The 19,037-nt window shown below is 38.6% G+C and overlaps 1 protein-coding gene across 2 annotated transcripts in view; it reads left to right on the forward strand.

Moving 5' to 3' along the window:
• CDKAL1 (CDK5 regulatory subunit associated protein 1 like 1) overlaps nucleotides 1-19,037 on the forward strand; it is a 419,452-nt gene that overhangs the window by 58,572 nt on the left and 341,843 nt on the right. For both annotated transcript variants that reach the window (XM_069809205.1, XM_069809203.1), the window contains exon 5: nucleotides 12,945-13,029. In XM_069809205.1, the coding sequence (XP_069665306.1) occupies nucleotides 12,945-13,029 (85 nt within the window). The remainder of the gene's footprint in view (nucleotides 1-12,944; nucleotides 13,030-19,037) is intronic.

Raw genomic sequence — 19,037 nt, forward strand, 5'->3', positions numbered from 1 at the left:
CACTTCCCTTTATATCTAGCAATGTTTTATTTGTTTCTATTAGGCTTTGCTCTTCTGAAATCTTGAAAAGACTGAAGGTGTGGCAACAGAAACAGCTTATGTCTTCTACTGGAAGTGATCATTACCCTTTAGCAAAGGGTGGTTATGACCATGAGCACTTTTACCTTTGTATATTCAAAGTATAAAAAAAATGTTGTTTGCATTTGGGTTTTGGCTTTTTTTGTTTGGTTGGTTTTTTTTTGTTTAAGGTTTACCACTAGGGTTCACCAAAAGCTTTCTAAAAAATTGTGTCAGTATCGAGCAGCTGAGTGGATAATGTGCCAGAGTGGGGTGGGTTGTGTGACTTGTAGGAACTTGATATGCTATTTTTAAAATTCATCTTTGAAAGCAAAGAAAAGGTAAATTAGAGAACATGTGCTAAATGAAAACAGCTGTAAAGACAGTGAAGTCATAAGATATATAAATATACAAAGGAAGATAGTGATCATGGGAGATACCAGATTAAACTGCAGCCATCAACATGGAAAAAGAGGAATTTGCATAAAGATCCTTCTCACAATAGAAAATGTAAAATAAATTGTGGAAAACTACAGGCCTTGAAGTCTTCAAAGTAGGAAAGTGAAATATCTTCAATCTATTGAAAGGAGAAAAGTGAAAATGGCTTCTGAAATATCTTGGCTACTTTGAGCTGTGTAGTGAAATGTAGGTTTTCTGTTTACTCCTTACCTTGCCTTCAGAGTAGGAAAGACAAAGGTAAACCCAGCCAGAAGAAGGACATTCCCAGTGTGGAGCGTGGGGCAGGGGAGGAGAGGACAACCCCAAAACTTTGTCTCCTCCTGTCATTGGCCTATGGAGCTCTTCCAGAAGATCTCCTCCCTTTTCCTTGAAGGAAATGGAGAACTGCTAGACAGCACCGTGCACTCTGAAAGTGCAGCTCACTCTGCTGTAATACATCAGCATCACTTCTTGTGACAGTGCTTGAAATCTTGAGATGTTGCTTCCAAATAAGATGAGAAGATGGATCCTCACACACACCCACCTTGTCTTGTTTGTTGAAATTATTTCCTTTTTATTTTGGGGAGCTGCTGCCCTGTCAAACACTAAACGCACGGTGCCTGAAACTGGTGTTTGACTAGTTTGTGCTTGATGAAATTGGACTACTCTGGGACCATAAAGCCACAGTTCTCTATGCAAAACTGGCATACTTGAACTTTTGGCACTTGTAAATGCTGTTGAAAGTTTCAAAATAGGCTTGTCTTATTGTATGCAGCCTTATTAGTACTGGAAGAATAGCTTCTGTTTGTGTTGTGTGGTGTTGGTTTTTTTTTTTTTGTAATGACAGGAACCTAATGAAACTGGCTCTCACAAGAATATTAATTAAACCCCCAATCAAGATGGGGAAGAGACAGGATAGAGAAGTCATGTGTGAGGCTGTAATGGATATCTCTGTATTGGTACAGAAATCTTCAACCTCTTTAAGGGACTGCTTTGAGTGACTGGTGTCTCTTTTTACTTCTGTCCATTTGGTTAGGTGCTGTTAGACACTTCAGTTGCACAGGCAAGAAGAGTGTTGGAGAAACGGTCTGAATGGATAGTGAGGCTGCAGAGGGGCACGTAACTGCTGTAGTAGCTGCATGGGCTGGTGTGTCCGTTCAGTATGAGTCAGGGCATGGAGAAAGGGCAGGAGGGGCTGGTGGGGCTGGGATGTGTGTTTGCACATCTGCCTGTGCTCAGTCTTGGTTTTTCTTTCCCAGTACATCTTTGCTCTTCCCTTCTCCCATGAATAGACTTCCTTACTATTCTGGATAAATGGGCAGAGAAGTAGAACTGCTGCTTTGTCCTAAAGGTTTGCAGACAAAGCACAATCGAAACCTGTTGGTGGGACTTTGTGAAGAAGCTTGCACTGCTGACTGCTGCGCTGCATCTATCGGTTGTGTGTGTTAAGAGTGAACTTTAATTTCCGCTGTGCTCAGTCTGGAGCTTTCACAAGCACTAAATTCTGCTGATAATCTGAACTGGGGATGATGGCTGGGAATTAACCACAGCAAAGGCTTATCTGGCTGCTGGGTATGGTACCTTAAGCCCATATCTCCTGCTTTTCAGAAAACTGATAAAGCAGCAAATAGATGAGGTGTGAAGGTAGTTCTGAGAAAGTCAATAAATAGCCAGAAGCTACAATTTAATAAGTGTTTGGACATATCTGGCTCAAATAGCTTATATATTTTAAATCTTTTAAAAGTGATAGATGGAACTTAAATCCATATTCCCTGTGGCATTAGGTATCAGGAGAAATAAGTGGAAGCAAGGCATTTGAAATCAATAAATTGCTTCTAGGTACAACTTAATGCAGAAAAAATTTAGAGAAAAAAGATGGTGAAACAGATACAGGAATAAAATTTAGCTTTAATTTGCAGACCACAGCAAAACCCTAATCCTGGCTCTTGTGAAAATGAATGGAGATTAGGAAGTTATGGAAGTGAGAAAGTTCAGTGCCGTGGGCAACTTGTACAGAATAGGTGTACTGAAAAAGTAAGAAATCTGTGGAGTAAAGCTCCTCTCCAGATTAACGTTATACATTTATGGTCTCATTTAAGACATTTGATTACCCAAGATCTGCAAAGATTCTTCCTCATTTACTTGGGAGTTTTGCTATACTTGAGAATCTCCTACTTCGCTGCTTTGAGCTTCATTTTCTTGGGCATACCTGTGGCTTGCAGGGGCTAGAAGTGTGAGAGGCTTCACCGAGTAGGTTATTCAAGTGATGCCATTGCATTTTATAAAGGCTTTTGGTTTCTGTCTGCTGTGCCTAGCCCAGCAGGTTGTTACCTGGGTGCACGATAGGATTGAAGCAATCCTCAATTTATATTTTCTTCTTTCTCCCCCACAGACATAGTGAGGGAGAGCTGTTAACATTTCATTAGCTCTGCAGATAGAAGCATTTGTTTAAGTGAGGCTTGTCAGAGCGTTACGCTTAAGGGAGATTGAAATAATCTTCCTGGGGCAGATTCCAGTCAATCTTTCTTGATTCTGAAATATTTATTACTGTTCACAGCAAATTCATATGGAATCATAGAATGTGTACAGAAAAACATAAAACTTGCATTTTTCATTCACCTGTGGCTTTGCAGTCAGCATATGAAATTAGCTGCTTATGCTTGACTACAGTGTTTTCTCGTACCTTAAAAAACATCACAGTATGTGATATTTCCAAATAAATAGCTTAGACAACATTTCTGACTTGCACTTTGTGTCTTGCAGGTCTCAACATCATAAGTTTAACTTAAATTTTACCAGTTGTTTAGAAACTCAGTAAAAATGATGAAGAGGATTTGACTAAGTAAGCTTTCTTCCGAGACTATAGATAAAGCAGGTGGAGATTTCTAAAGTGTTGTACCAAAAATGAGATCACAGTTGTTTTTCAGTGAGCCCCGTGAAAGCTAAGGGTTCTTCTGGAGCTCACGCATCAACTGTCATCCTTCTAAGGCAGTTGTTAGACTTCAGTAGATGCTCTAAGACAGTAGGTAATGTGTCTGCAAGAGTTGTGTTTGAGTACTCATGGGGAGTTAGTAGAACTGTTGTAATCTGCTTTCATTTTAGTTTGGGGTTGGGTTTTTTTGTTGTTGTTTGGTTGTTTTTTTTAGCGTGTCCCATAAAAATATTCAATTTGATCTGCTGTTCAGTGTTTTCTGTTGATTTGCTATGCTACCCAAATTACTGAAGGGCTGGTTTTTGGGGATTCCTTAAAACTTGTTGTCAAAAAGTTATTGGACAACAGTGATCTGGCCTGTAAATAATGTAGACTGAAATAACTTGTGCATATGAATCTAGGCCATAGCTTTATGTTTAGGAGCAGGCCTGAAGTCAGGGACAACTTGGCTAAGATCTTGCCTTATTTGCATAGACATCCTGTGTGGCTTGATCAAGTTATAGAAACTCTGAAACTACTTGTCTACATTTATAAGATGAAAAGGAATTGGTGTAGGGCTGGGCGCATATTTAATATGTGGGTGTTGAAGGTAAATCAGTTAATATTTGCAGTGTGTTTTGAAACTTTAGTTGCACGGTATTGTGCAAGACTTCTTTTGTTGATGGTTGACTTTAGACTGTTAGTGACTAAGATAGAAGCAGTCAGTCTGTATTTGCTCATTTGAATAAGTCTTGTGTTTTGCGTATAAAGCTGTATGTAGGGAGTACAGAGACAAAAAGGCACTGAATCATACTGCGTGTGCTATTTCTGGAAGATCAAGCAGGCTTAAGACTTAGAGGAGGAGGAGTTTCTGGGATTTTTCCAAATTCTGTCAACAAAACAAATTCTACCCGCGTTAATCATCAGAATGAGTCGTTGGAGTTATTTGTATGTCCTTGTAGTGTAGCCTGGCTAAAACAGGCTACTTGACCTTGTTTCTAATGTAGTGGGACTTTCCCTGCGAGATTGATAAAACACTCATTAGTACTCTTCATAGCGAAATCATTTACACTGATCATTAAGTCTTCAGTGAAGTGAGAGGAGCAGTTGACTCTTGGAATGCACCAAGATTACATTTGTGTGCAAGAACAGGATGAAATGCCCACCTTAGCATGGTGCCCTACGGCACCTGCGTCTGCTGCTGCCCAGGATAATTTGGGTTCCTTCGTGTTAGGTGGTACTGTGCTGAACAGACCCTGGCTATGCTTAGGCTTTCTGCCAACACACCTTTTTGCTAGCAACGAGATTTCTCCTCTCTTGTTTTAAGGCCTTGCTTTGTTCAAGGAATAGTTGTGCGATCCACTTTGAGAAAAGTAGTGAGGTCTTTATTTTGAAGGAATGAGCTAAAATTCAGGCTGCCTTTTCCACCTTTGGCATATAATACCATGTGCAGAGAGACCATTGACTGTTTGATATCAACAAAGAGCCATGGGAAAAAGGTAGCCCATAAGCTCCTGTCATGTTGGAAGAAGCTTTGTTTAGAATGTGGTCATGGATCTATACTCGTAAATGGGGTACCTTTCCTTTAAGATGTCTATCTGGGAGCTGTTTGAGAAGACAAGTGGAACTGTAAAATGTATAATAAAATCCAAACTCAAATGTTTATGGCACACAGCACTGTACTCAGAGTTGAAGATGGATGTAACTGAACTACGTGGGTTTTGTTCTGATCAACAAAGGTAGCAAGCAGATAAGATATGGAAATGGTCAGTCCCTTTCTTGATTGGAAGAAGCATGAGATGTTTGATGGCTGCAGAGGTGGTGGTAGCTGTGGGCTTAGGAAAGTTAACACTCAAAAGGGGAAAAAACTGAAACAAAATTATTGAAATGCCCTATGGGTACTGCAGTTTTAGAGTGTGATTACCTGCTGCTCTTCAATAAGAAACATTTGTAGATTTAGGCTTTTAAACCTGAATCTTTTTACAACCTCAAGTATCCTTAGGTGCCTTAATGCATGGAAGATTTAGTGAGTTAGAGAAGATGAACAGAATAGCAAAGTAACTGTCGATTCCTGTTGTCTTTGCTGGTTAAACAGGCAGAAAAATCAGCTGGATGCTGCAGAAGGAGTTGAAATGAAAGGTATAATCTAATTGGACTCTTGACATTGTTACAAAGTAAATCTTTAAAGTATACTTAATGCTCCTGTTCATGACTGTGTAGCTTAGGTGTTGCTATGGGTAGATGGGCTGAAGCCTTCCTACCCCGCGCTGTGTGTGTGGGTGCTGCAGTGCAGACCCTGGGCTGCTCCGAGCGGGAATACAGCTGGAGTAGCCTGGAAGTCTGACATAAGTGTGTAGACAGTGGGAGAAAAAGGTAGGTTACTCCAAGGATCACCGAGGATCCAGGCTGCAGCCTCTGGTGTGTCTAGAGCAGAGATGGAAGGTATTTAGAGAATGGATTGCTCACTTCGAAATCCCAATGTAAATAAGACTATGTGCTACTGATGGTCACACGGTAGAAGGAGAATATAAAGTTTATCATAGTCAATGTTTTGAAGCAAAATTTGTTTTCATGTGCATTTTCTTCTGTACTGTGTCCTGTGTTCAGTACACCTGTGCCAGGATTCTGTTAATGTACATGCTCTGAAATACAGATTATTTTGTTTACACTATTTATAAATACATTAATGTTAATTCAGGTGTTCAGCTATTGTATTTTTTTCAAGTTCTAGTTAAAAGGTATCTTCTGGGTAACTTCAAAGTTGCCCTTAGTTTTAGTGGTAGCAGCAGACTCCATAAGCTGTTCTGCTGGCCTTGGCTAGCTCCAGCCACAAACTTACTATATTTTGAAGGAGTTTGTAGTTTGGAGGGAGTGATAAGGCAAGGTTCCTGGTCATGTATACACTGAATGGGACACCACCTGGTAGTTCAGTAGTTTGTCCCAGCAGCTGCATGCTACCACCTAAAGAGCTGAAAAGAGAGGTGTGTTACAGTACACTTCTTATTTGGGAATGGGCTTTCAGTGGTGACTGGAAATATAACAGTATTTTTTTAGAAACATCACAGACAGACCTGAAAGTATGCATGAGTAAATAAAATTGAGTTATTTGTTTATCATACTGAAATGAAGAGAGGCAAGGATTTAACAGGTAGTATTTTGAATCCAGTCAGTAGTGTATTATTGGGTTTGGGGTCCGTCCGTCTCCCCCGTCCCCCCCCCTTAGTTGAACTAGCTTGATCTTATGTGTTCAAACATGCTCAGTTCCAACTCATTTGATGTCTTCAGTGGACAGTCCCTGTGCACCTCTGTTTTGGTGCTGGACAGAGAGAAATGTCTGTTAATAGCAGACACAGCATGCTGATCTGGAAGGCTTTACAGAACCTGTCTGTAGTCCAGCAGTAGCTGCTGTTGAGATGTCTACCCACTCAAGAATGAATTTACTAAATACACTCAATTTCTTAACAGGAGAAAACAGAAAAGCTTACTTGTGCTATTAGCTCAGTAATGGAAATGTTAATGGAGAATACAAACAGCAACTTTGCATATGTGCAGTTTAAATTAGGGCAAGAGGTATGATGGGAGAATTATTTTTTTAATGAAGACCCGTCCGCATTACCTGATTTGATAAGCAGTCTGTCTTTCCTTGTGGAGCTTTAAATAACGTATTTGCAGGGTGAACCAAGTTGTTGTATTTTCATTAATTGTAGATGAAATAATTTGGTATGACCAGAGTATCTCAGAAATTCAATGAGAAAACAGAAGTCATGTTGCAATCAAGTTGACCCTTTTATATTTTACATCCTAATATTGCTGATAAGAGATGACTGGGGGGGACTGTTTTGAAAGACATTTGCAGTCTGCAAAGTTAGTACTTTCAGGATGCATTTAAGTGTTTTGTGTCATTGGTAAATGCATGGTAGGTCTTCAGACATGGGAACTGATAATGTGGCTCTGAGATTTCAAATAAATGCTATCTGGAAGTTCATGATAACTTGTGGTTTTGATTTGTAGTTGCTGTTGAGGGAGCAGAAAAAGGGAAAGTGCTTGCTTGTTTGGAGTCTTTAAGATATGATATATGAAACTTGATAGTTAACTATATTTGGTACAAAATATTGAGAACTAGCACATGGTAACTAAGTGTTTTGTGTGCCAAAGAAATGTCTGGAAAGCAAAAAAAAAAAAAAAAAGGAAATGGCTTTCTCCTGTTCTTCTTAACCTTGTGTATTTTTCCTCTGCCAAGCAAAGCCTATTGTCTAGAAACACATAACCAAACTTAATGTCCCCAGAGGAAGGTGTACCTTCCTTTTGTGCTGATGACTCACAATATTTCTGAACTAATATTTAGGAAAGAGATTCTTTCCCAATACTTGCAGAGGTCCCTCGATGCCCAATGGCCCAAGAAATGATTCAATTAACCAGCACCTAATTTCAGTAACCCAGGGCGTAAGAGTGGGTTCCTGTGACACAGGAATGTTGAAAGAAAATAAGAAGTTTGGTAACTTTGTTCCAGGCAAGATGCTGGGTGACTTTTTTAATTGGCTGCGAGATGTCATCATGCTTAGATTTTTGTGTCTTTTGGGGTGAGATGATTCACATGGAGTCCAGTTGTGAGGACGTGCTCCAGATACATAACTTGGGTGTTAACTGGGTCTGGCCCCAGGGCATAAAATGCCAAGCAGGGGATTGAGGGAAGGCGGCAGAGCTGTTTTGGAAGTGAGAATGCATAGGACAAAGAGTTAATGGGGAAGCCCATAAATGGGAACAGAGACTAGAATACAGCACATGAAAACAGAGAAACTGGAGGCTATCTGTTGTGCAAGAGAGTTGGAAGTAAAGGAAAATCAGAAGGGGTGAGAAGGAAGACTGGCAGAGAGCTTAGGAATAGGATAAGGAGAGCTGGAGGAAAAGGCCATGGGAGAGCCTTCTGTGATTATAGAGACAGATCTTTTGGATTGAAGTTACACAGATTCATATACAGGATTGAAAAGGATGTCATACGAATTAAGTCACGTTTTTTGAGCAAGCAGTGCTGAGCAAATCTGGTAGCAGTTTCAGTGCAGAGAGGAGTGATGTGCTGAAGTAAAGAAGGGCTATTCTTTCAGGGCTTCACTATCTGTGTTTCTTTTACTTCAGTGCTCTGTGTGTGTTTTGATTTTTCAAGGAGATGTGGGTTGGGGGCAGTTGGAAGAAAACAAAGTTTTGGAAAAAGAGTTGAAAGGAAGAAGGCTTAAGTTAAAACACCAGAGCAAAACCAAGTCAATTGTTTAATTTTCAACTGATAGTATTACTACAGTGTTCTTAAGAAGTTCTCCTGATTTACGATTTCTAAAATGATAACAAACCCAAAAATGCTAGTTAGAAAAGAATTGTAAATATTGTTTTCCTCTGTAGGTATACTGATATTTCAGACTCTTGCCATTTTATCCTCTTAGTATTGCATAATGCAGCCAATTCATGTTTTCCAGAGCTTCCCAATTAAGTTAAGTGTTCAGAAGTTTCCATGACCTTTAGGTTTCTTTGTACTCTATGTTGTTTTGCAGAAAGTATGATAGACTTTGTGGTTTACTTCCAGTGTAGCCTTTCTTTTATGGAAAAGATGTCACAATGCAGAAAGGCCATGGTTTTGAGTTGTGTTTTTAAGCATTTAGTACAATGCTGATTTGACATAGCTTTTTTCTAAAAATGTCTTAACGTACAGGAAACTGTTTAAGTAGCTCATCAAAAAATGATCAGCAAATTATCATGATTTAGAAAGTATGTTGCATTTAGAAACAAGTTGAAGAAAGAAGGTTCCCTTAGGGAAGTTTGTTGCACAGTATAGAAAAGGGCACCTATATCTCATATTAACTACCGTAATTGATGTTCACTGTGCTTATGGTTCTTGCTTCAATTTTGCCTGCCTCGGTATGTATGACTTGCTGGAAAACCTTCTGTAAAGATCAGATTGTCCTCTTCAGTCAGATCTGTGAGAGGTCCCAAACACAATCCTCTGTTCTTCACTGAAATTCTGGAGGTTTCTCCAAAACCTTATGGTCTAATGGCGGTTTCTGAGGACGGTAGGTGTCAACCTGCTGAATGAATGAATCACTGTGACTTACGAGGTGGAGGCTGGAGTTGGAGAAGGTGGCAGGTGGAGACCTTCCAAGGAAGGGTGCATGGGCTGCCTTAGCAGGCACAACGCTACATTCATATGGTGTTTACCACCCAGACCTAAACACGTTCATGTCTGTCTTCCTGGAGTATAAACAGAGAAGAGTCAGGTCTGTCTGCCCCTGCCTGTGTAAGCATGTATTTAGAAGCCTGAGCTTATTTGTCAGAGCTATTTTACTCTTTTTTTGGGTGCACACTGAACACTAGCAACTACTCGTGTCAGAACTCTGATTAATATACATATATATAGGTGTATATATACATTTACCTATAGCTAGTCCCTCCAATCCCCCTGCCCCGAAAGAAGAACCCTTACCCCCAGTGTTGCTTAATATTTGCTAATTATGAAGCCTCAAGATCTTGTTTATACATGCCAACTCTGATCTGGTGTTTTGGTCCATGTTTGTTTCAGCATGTCCATCAAGGCCTTGCATTTAGTGTAAGTGCATCAAAAGTTCTGAAAGCAAAATGTGACCGCTGACAAGTTGCCCTCGCAATGTTGTACAAGGGCATATTTTCCTGCAACCTGATACATAAATGCCCTGTGGGTAAATAATTTTTTTAAACTGAAATTTGCTTGAGAAAATACAGTAGATCATAGTGAATCTACACCAGTGCATGTAATTCTTTTATGTATGAACAGTGCAGTAAAGAACTAAGAAAAGTCAGCTATCATTTTGAAGATTTGTGGTATGAACTCTTATTAATAAATACATATAGCATAAACATATGTGTATATATATACATAATCAAAACTTGTATGTAAATATATCTGTATGAGAGAGAATGAGAGTTAATAAGAAAAAAGATTAAAAAATAAATACAGAAATAGAACAATGAAATATGATAAAAAAATACTGCTGCTGTAAGAAGACAAGCCTCTGCTACACTTCTATTTTTCTTAAATGATTTTTAGGTGTACACATTAGTGAGACTTCTTTTCCCAAATACTGCTCAGAAGATTCTGTTCTGCAGAGGGTGAAACATCTGAAGGAATGAATTTGAATGTATTTGGGAGATTTTTTTCGATGTATAAAATATGTGCAACTGTTGCAGTTGTCCCTCAGACTCCCAGTCAAGGACCTAATATATTAATAGTCTGGAGTCCAGATTGCTGTATGAAATGATTGCTGCTGCGTTAGTATGTATGGTCTTTCTAAACTTAAATGTGTTAGTTTTTCTAATGCCATTTTGAAGAAAGGAGTTTTATTTTAGCTTTAGGGGAGAAGTCTTGTCACAGTGAGGCTATTTCTTCCTTTGTACGTGGAGACCATGGTACAAGGAGGAACTGAAACCAAGCCCAGAACTGGTGTTCTCTGCATTAAGGCATCTCTCCTCTGAATAAAGACATCTCTTGAAAATTGTTATGCTCTACAGTGATGTATGACTGCTACTGAAACTCTTGTCTGGTGAATGTATTCCCAGCCTCCTGTCTGACTTACAGTGCTGGCCTCTTGTTTAGTTCCCCCCAGTTCTCAGGTGGGTGTGTTATGGGTGTGGAGTTGAATTTATAAACATTTTATGCTGCTGAACAGAATAAGAAATACAAAGTTTTGGCAGTGTTATTGGAAAACTGTTTTAAAAATGTGTTTGTTTTCATACATGGTGAATGTGACTAGCCCAAGAGTTCACCCTTTTCTGGTTTTGAAACTACCTTTTTTTGCTTTACTGTACATCATTGCTAATCAATTGTTTAACTATAATTATCTTTCTAACAGTAATAGTATGTTCATTAGTCTGAAAATGTTCTTTTCACCCAGCCTGGATTGGAGGAGAGATTCTTTGGCTCGTTCAATTTTTGCTCTGACTTCTATATGGACTAAAATTGAACTTGGTCCTCTTTCCCAACCTGTCAAGACAGGGACAGATCTAGGTAGATTTACTGTATGTTTAAAATAGCTAAAGGTCTGAATGCTATTTTTGATGACTCCTTTGTAGCCTTTCGCTGTCATAGAAGAGGCTGGTGTTTGATCCAAGTTAACGGTGTGATCTCTATCAACAAAGATTAGAAACCTTCACAATGTTTTTTTTCTCTTATTTAACATAAGTATGTCCTTTGGTTGCTATTTTATGTGTTATTTTCATTTTACCTGCTTCCTAGGTTAAGTGACTGATAGTTATTTTTAAAGGATCATTTCTTTGGAGAAAATGGCAGTGAGACAAGGAAAGATTTTTCACTTTTAGCATTGAGTGATAAGTATGTGTATGGGGGGAAAGGATATGCATGCCTATGTGGATACATTTGTGATGAGTGCATATGTAAACATGCTTAAATCTTTGCAAGCTTTCTTCTGCTTTAGCGGGATGTCAACTCAAAGCATCCTAAAAATTATGTTTTAGCTCTATTCATTGTTCATTGGCTTATGTTATTTAAAGATACCTCAGTCAGTACTTCAGTACTCGGGATGTACTGAATAATAGGAAGAATGACACAAAATTTCTTATCCGAACTGATACAAGCTATTCTGATGAATGCTAGAGCCCTTGAATATTTGACATGGATTATCCTAGACCTTCTTTTTTCAAATAAAAGAATTCACAAGAAAAATAACTGTGCTAGTAATTTTGTACTATAGGTTATGTTTTACAGGATTAGAGTTTATGTATGTGCTGGCGCAGATAATTCTGGGATGCAGTTCTGTTAATGCATTCAGATATCAATAGGCTGTGAACATACAGAAAAGTTTGGTTCTTGAAGAAACTTATATGCTTATCTGAATGAAAGCAGATATTTGTTGCATGAATATCTTTTGTCTGAAAATTGCTGAGCTATAATTATATGATAACTAAGATATAATCTAAACTAGAAATACACATGCTTCTTTCCAAATTAGTTACATTCATTTTTGTCTTTAGTAGAGATTAATGTTTTATTCTGATTTATCTCTTTTGTAGTACTAATTCACAATAGAGCTGAAGCAGGGATTTTGTTTTGTTAGTGAAACCTGCTATTGTTGACCACTTAATTTAAAAATCACCTTTATGTATTTTGGTGATCTTTTTGCCCTTGTGTAGGCCAGATCTTCGCAGGCTGTATGCATTCTTGGGAGTAGCAACCATTTTTCTTAACTTTGTTTCCCATGATGTGCAACCTAGTGGCATCTCAGTTGGTAAATGAGATAACTGTTCATTCTACCTTTGTAGGAAAAAAAAAAAGTACAATGGAAATGCTCGTGTGTGGTCTTGGTTTTGTTTGTTGTTTTGTGTTTTAGGAAAAAAAAATAGCAAACAAAAAACCTGTTCCTTTAAATGTTGAATATAAAGTCATTTTGCAAATAGTCAACTTATTGATAATGGCTGAGTTTGATCTTTTTTTTTATATGTTATAAAGTAGGGCTTGAGAGGTTGGATAATTCTTAACACATATTTGTATCTTTATGTCTTCTAGACAACTCTGCTGAAGCAGATTTATGGTTGCTGAACAGTTGTACAGTAAAAAATCCTGCTGAGGACCACTTCAGAAACTCAATCAAGTAAGTTGTTTCCCTGAAAAGATACTTAATTATCAATGAATATTGCATGTTCTAATTTTAAAAGCTTCATAATTTCAATCTAGAAGTAATTTTGTGTTTTAGAGCAAGAAGTGTGCTGAGTTTGAGTGTTACAATGGTGAATTTTCTAGAATGGATTTGTAAGGTGCAGTGCTGCTTTTTTTTTTTTTTTTTTTTTTTACATTAGCTATAACTTTCAAGTGATTATCAATACACTTATTTAGGAGAACTGCTGACCTATTTAGATAGGGGCTTTTACATCACTTTTCAATACAATGTTTTAATATTCTTCGGAAGAGTTGAATTTTTTTTTTTTTTTTTTTTTTTCCAAAAGTGTGAACTCTTAGGCTGGTTCTTTTTTCTTCTACTTACATTTTACATAATCAGACCTTTCTAATTAAAAGAGTGTCAGGTATATACTTAAAATTAACTATTTCACTATACATTTTCTTAAAAGGTGAACTGATTAGCCTGTAATAGAAGTCTTGTGAAGAATGTGTTTTGTTTCTCTGTAACACTTCATTGATGTTGAAAAATACGACATGGTAGGGACTTCTGCCTCCGACGTCCACAGAAGTGTAGTTGTGATGAGGGTAACTGGAAAACCCATACACTAACAGCTGTTACTGCCCAGTATAAATAAATATTGTGGTACGTTTCTTGTAGATTTTACCTTTAGTAAACAAGCAAGGCTATTTGTGCAGTCATGTGTTTAGTGTGGCACACTGCAGATGGACTGTTTGTTGAAATCCATTTTGGTTAGAAAAACATAGTTCTTAGTAAGCAGTTGGCATGCTCAGGAAGGTAGAGAGGAGAGAAAAGCTGGATATGAACTATCTGCTTGCAGTGCTGGAGTTACTAACAACATCCCAGGGCTGTAACCTGGAACAGAAACAGTTTGCCAGCAGATTAATTCTATTTGCACAGCAGAAGCTTCCTCCACCCCTCAGAAGGCTTCACTTCCTGACTGCTGGTGTTGCGCTTGGTGATGAGACTGGCTTTTTGGCTTTTTCTACTGTTGCCAAAAATGGGAAAAAAAAAAAAAAAAAAAAAAAAAAGCTATTCCCAGAATACTTCCAGTTAGTGTGTGTTGGCCAACAGAACTGATGACAAGATCTTTTCCAGTTGAGTTGTGGCCATCTTTCTATTTTACTAATCCTATGCCAGAATTGATGTGGTATGGTGTGTGTCCTTTAACCAGTAGAATGGAGTTGGTTAAGAAAGAGGGTCTAACTAAAAGCAAATGACCAAAAATTTTTCTTTGAACTTAATGTTTCTCTTGCCGCTCTATTAATGAGCCTGATGTTATTTGTAGCCTGGGTTTATTCCTCTTTTTCCTTACTTTTGCATATACTCTTTCTGTTCTGTCACATGGATACTCCGGTTGTTCTCCATTTCTTCTCTTTGCTGAGAGTCACTCCTTTCCTGTAGCATGCATCGTTCATTCTCCACTCTCAGTTCCTGGCAATTCCTAATTATGGAGAAAGACAACTTTTGTTGTTGTTTCTGACCATTTTTTATAATGTTGATTAAATGTAGGGGAGAACCATATGTGGGTGCTCTTCCATGGAACTTAGAACCGAAAGATTAAACATCTTCCATCTCAGAAAAGAGCAGCTATTACTGTATTTGGGTGAGGAAAGCTTGTATCTGTACAGAACACAACTTTTCCTAAATACATCTTAATTTGTTACAGCAACAAACCCAATGCATGAAGTTTGGGTGATACAAAACTAACTGCCGTTATATCCTATCATAACAGCTTGTTGGTAGCTATGGAGATCTTTGTTTTTCTTGGTTGAGTAACAAATTAAACATTTTTGACATGGATTGTCAAAGCAAACATAGTTTCAGTGGAAAAATTAATACTCAGCACAATAAGCCTTTCAAATTAAAAAAAAAATCAGGCTGAAAGTGTTATATAGCATTATGAATGTCATGTGGGAGAAATATTTCGGTTTTGTTTATTCTCTGCTCTCTGCAACAGTTTCTGCTATGTAACTTTCCTTGCATATATGACTTTAAAATGTACTGATTCAAACCAGCGGTAGTGTGTTCACACTGGTGGTTGAAGAATGACTGTCTGAGAAGCTGATCCCTCACTAATACCATGTGCCAAAGGATGTGTCAGAACCCAACAAGTCCTGTAGGTTCAACATTTTTGATCTGATCTTTTAAAAACAAACCAAAACCACTCCCAAACTCTCTGAACCTTTGCATTGGATGTGCAGATACATATATACCTGATAGAAGCCAACTGACAGTATCATCTCTGTGCCTTTTTGTATAGTTCTTAGAAGTAGTGTGCTGTTCTTCAGTATCAAGAAAATTGCAGCTGCTGAGCTAGGGCGAGGATATGGAGGGCAAAGAGTTGCGTAAAGACCATTAGCTTGTGGATGGGAATTGAGAACTTTTCCTGTGCAGATTTTATTCTCAGTTGGTTAATTGTAAAATAAGATTAAAGGCAGAGGTAGGCAATAGTAATAAAGAATTCCCAGTAAAATTAAGTAGGTAGAGTTTAAAAAATAATAATTAATATCCTTCAAAAAATGAAGGTTAATTCAAGCAAAAGTAGGAAATAAAGAGAATAAACTGAAGCACATAGCCTTCATAAACTTGCTTGATGGAAGTTAAGGTGACTGTAAAGCAGATAGCAAGGCAAACAAAAAGGATCCCTTGAACAAGTAAAAAGAAGCAAAAGAAGGAAGAAACTAACATTGACAAGCAAGGCAGAGAACACCACAGAGAATCAGTCCCCATTTGGTATAGGGAGGCTCAATTGTGTTGTAGTAACTCTGTTCTTCTGTTTTAATACTTTGCTAAATATCACAGAATATGCATTATCCCCAGCTTTCCAGAATTCACAAGTGCATGTAACCCTGTGGCTGAAAACACTAGCGATGCGAGATTTGCTAGTAGCCGGTTTTGGCAGCATCCTACCTTAGGATAGGAGGAGTGGGAGATGGTCTGTTGTTTAAAGGGCTCCAATCTGCAGCTGTTAGGAAATGAGAATATCAGCTTCGTGGAAGGGGAAAGGAGAGCGTGGAGTATAGGGGGGAGAGGGAGACAAGGGCAGAGGAGCTAGTGCAGGTGTATGGTATCACTTGTGCAGCTGATAAGGAATCCCTTATTACACGGTATATGTAGAGATGAATGAATTATGTCCCTTTGTTCCTACGATGTAACTGTGTAGTAGAGGTAGTACTGCATGCACAGAATCACAGAATGGCTGAGGTTGTCGGGGACCTCTGGAGATTGTCGTGTTCAACCCTGCTCAAAGCAGGGACAGCTAGAGCAGGTGGCTGAGGGCTGTGTGGAGGCAGGTTTCGATTATCTTCAGTAGACTCCACAAATGCTCTGGGTAGCCTGTTCCAGTGTTTGACCATCCGTACAGTAAAAAAGGGTTGTCTTAGGTTTAAACTTCATATCTTGTATTTCAGTTCGTTGCCTTTTGTCCTGTCACAGGGCACCGCTGTGAAATGCCAGCCTCTGCCATTCCCTCTCTCCCATCCGCCTCCCCATCAGGTGCTTATACACGGTGATGGGATTCTCCAGACCCTTCTCTTCTCCAGGCTGAACAGTCCCAGCAGCTCTCAGCCTCTACTTGTATGTCAGATGCTCCACGATTACTTTTGTGGCCCTTCCCTGGACCCCTTCCAGTCTGTCCCTTTCTCACCTGTACTGGGAAGCCCAGAACTGGATCCAGTGCTCCAGATGTGGTTCTCACCAGGACCCCCAGGGACTTTCCTGCCAAGCTGCTTTCCAGCTGGTCAGCCCCAGCCTGTCCTGGTGCCTGGGGCTATTCTTTCCCAGGGGCAGGACTTTGCACTATCCATTTGTTAGACTTTAGGAGGCTTACACATTATGTTAGTTTAAGAAAATCTCATTTTCATTAAAATTGATATTAAAATAAACTCTATAAAGAAAATAATTCATTTGGGTTAAGTCAGTGTTTACTGTGAGTGATCTACTTGTCCTTGTAAAGGTCTGACTGTTCTTGGGTATGTTCCGTAGGCTTTTAGAAATACATTCCTGCAATGAACTTCTCTTCTGAAAGAAAAAGAAGCACTTTTGTTCTATCAAGGACTTGTATTTTGGTTGGTGATGGGTATACCTATTGCGCTTTAGTAAAGTAGTTGCTGGGCATTCCTGGGAGGAAGCACCTTTTGGAAAGATCCAGGAGTGTTGAATCCCTCTGAGCAGTTTTTTTTCTAGTGGTATTGAACTCTTGCTAAAGTGGTGGGTTCTCTTGTCAGGGAAAGCATGCCACAGAAAATACCTCTCTACCCTGACCTGTTCTTAGAGTCTTAAGTATCTGTGAATGGCTGCAATCCCAGATAGGGTGTTAGTTTATTGGTCCTTGATCTTGTGCTTTTTAATTGGCCTGTGTACACTGATTTAAGCAGAAGGATTTTTTTAATTTTAAGTTGCAGTTCAGAAAACCCTGATAAACCTAAACCACAACCATTAGTATTGTTGATATACTATTTATACAGAAAGTGCCCCTGAAAACACATTGTTCAAGGTGTCATGTTGAACAGAACGACTGTGATGTTTTTAAAGCCTGTAATGACATCGTATCTCAAATGGAGTTGTGTAGAATCAAGTGCATTGAGGTGGGTTGGACTCAAGAACATTTCCCTTACCTGGAGGTAGTTTTTGTCTGCTGTCACAACTGGTTCTGTCCCTGCTGTGGTTTTTTTTTGTTTTGTTTTTGTTTTTTTTTTTTTATATCCTGTAGCTCAGTTAATCAGAAGTTAAAGGTATTTTATGGAATGGGATATGTTTTCCCGTTCACATTATTTCTTTTATTGGCGGCAGATATTTTCTTTCTCCAGTTACTAGTCAGATAAAATATATCAAGATTCCTTTGGAGAATGCGTTCCTGTGCTAAAGGCAGCAAAGTGCTTGGGATCCTTCCTTGAGGGACTTTGTCCTTGTAGGACAGCTGTGCCTTGAAAACTCCTTGCCCTGTCCTGTGATCTGAGCTGGCTTTACCCTTGAGATGGACAGAGCTAGGATACTACTCTTTTTTGAAGTCCTGTAGGATAGTATGTAATAACATTAAATTGACTTTAAAAACTTCTTAAATATTTGCTTATAACATTATGAAGTCTACTCTATTTTGCCTTATAATTTAGGATGAAATAATACTTTTTTTAAAGGTAGCCTACAATCTGTATTTAAAAGTCAGTCACATCCTTTTTTGCTGATAATGTTTCGATATGATGTCTTTGCTCTGGACCTGATCATCTGTCAGTGTGACCAAATTATATGAGTTAACTGCATATGCACATAGGTGTTTTATAAACAGTATAAATAGTAAAGATTCAGTAAAGTATCATTAATACCCTTCTAGAGAGATGTCACTGTATGTTGTGGTTTAACCACAGGACACTGTATTTGTTTATTTTTGGGGGTGTTGGGTAGTTCTGTGATGGTACATTTCAGTGTCTCTCCTTAGTCTGGCTGTGTTTGGGTTTTTTTCCAGTTGCAGAAGGTTGTCAGCTACCATTCTCTGCTATCATTTATTTTATGCAAAAGTAGCTTTCTTAAAACTTAGTTGTTAGCAGCAGCAAGAATAAGCATTCAGTAAGGAAGTTGCTAACCTTAACTTCTGTAAACCACAGTAAATCTGTTAAGGCTGTTTGAAGAAGAGAATTAAGGATAAAAGCACATTCCAGAGGAGCTCACTTCCTTTATTTTAAAGTTACTTTGCTCTATGGTCTTATGCTTCAGTGATTTCTGCGTCCTCTGATACTTTTTCTTGACCGTTACATCTCAGATATGTAACCCACTTTTCCTAATGACCTCCAAAAATTTAGAGACTGTTGTGTGTTTCTAGCTAGCCATCTTCCCCCTTGCTTGATCCTTTCCTGAGTGCTGTTACAAGTTACTCGTGTTCAGGGACTTTGGCTTTTCCTAAGGAGTTCTCTTGCTGGTTCAAGTATTATGGACAGGATTCTGGGGCATCTCTTATCAAAATAGCC

This window comes from Haliaeetus albicilla, chromosome 21 (genome assembly GCF_947461875.1).
Source record: "Haliaeetus albicilla chromosome 21, bHalAlb1.1, whole genome shotgun sequence".
In the NCBI taxonomy this organism is placed as follows: domain Eukaryota; kingdom Metazoa; phylum Chordata; class Aves; order Accipitriformes; family Accipitridae; genus Haliaeetus; species Haliaeetus albicilla.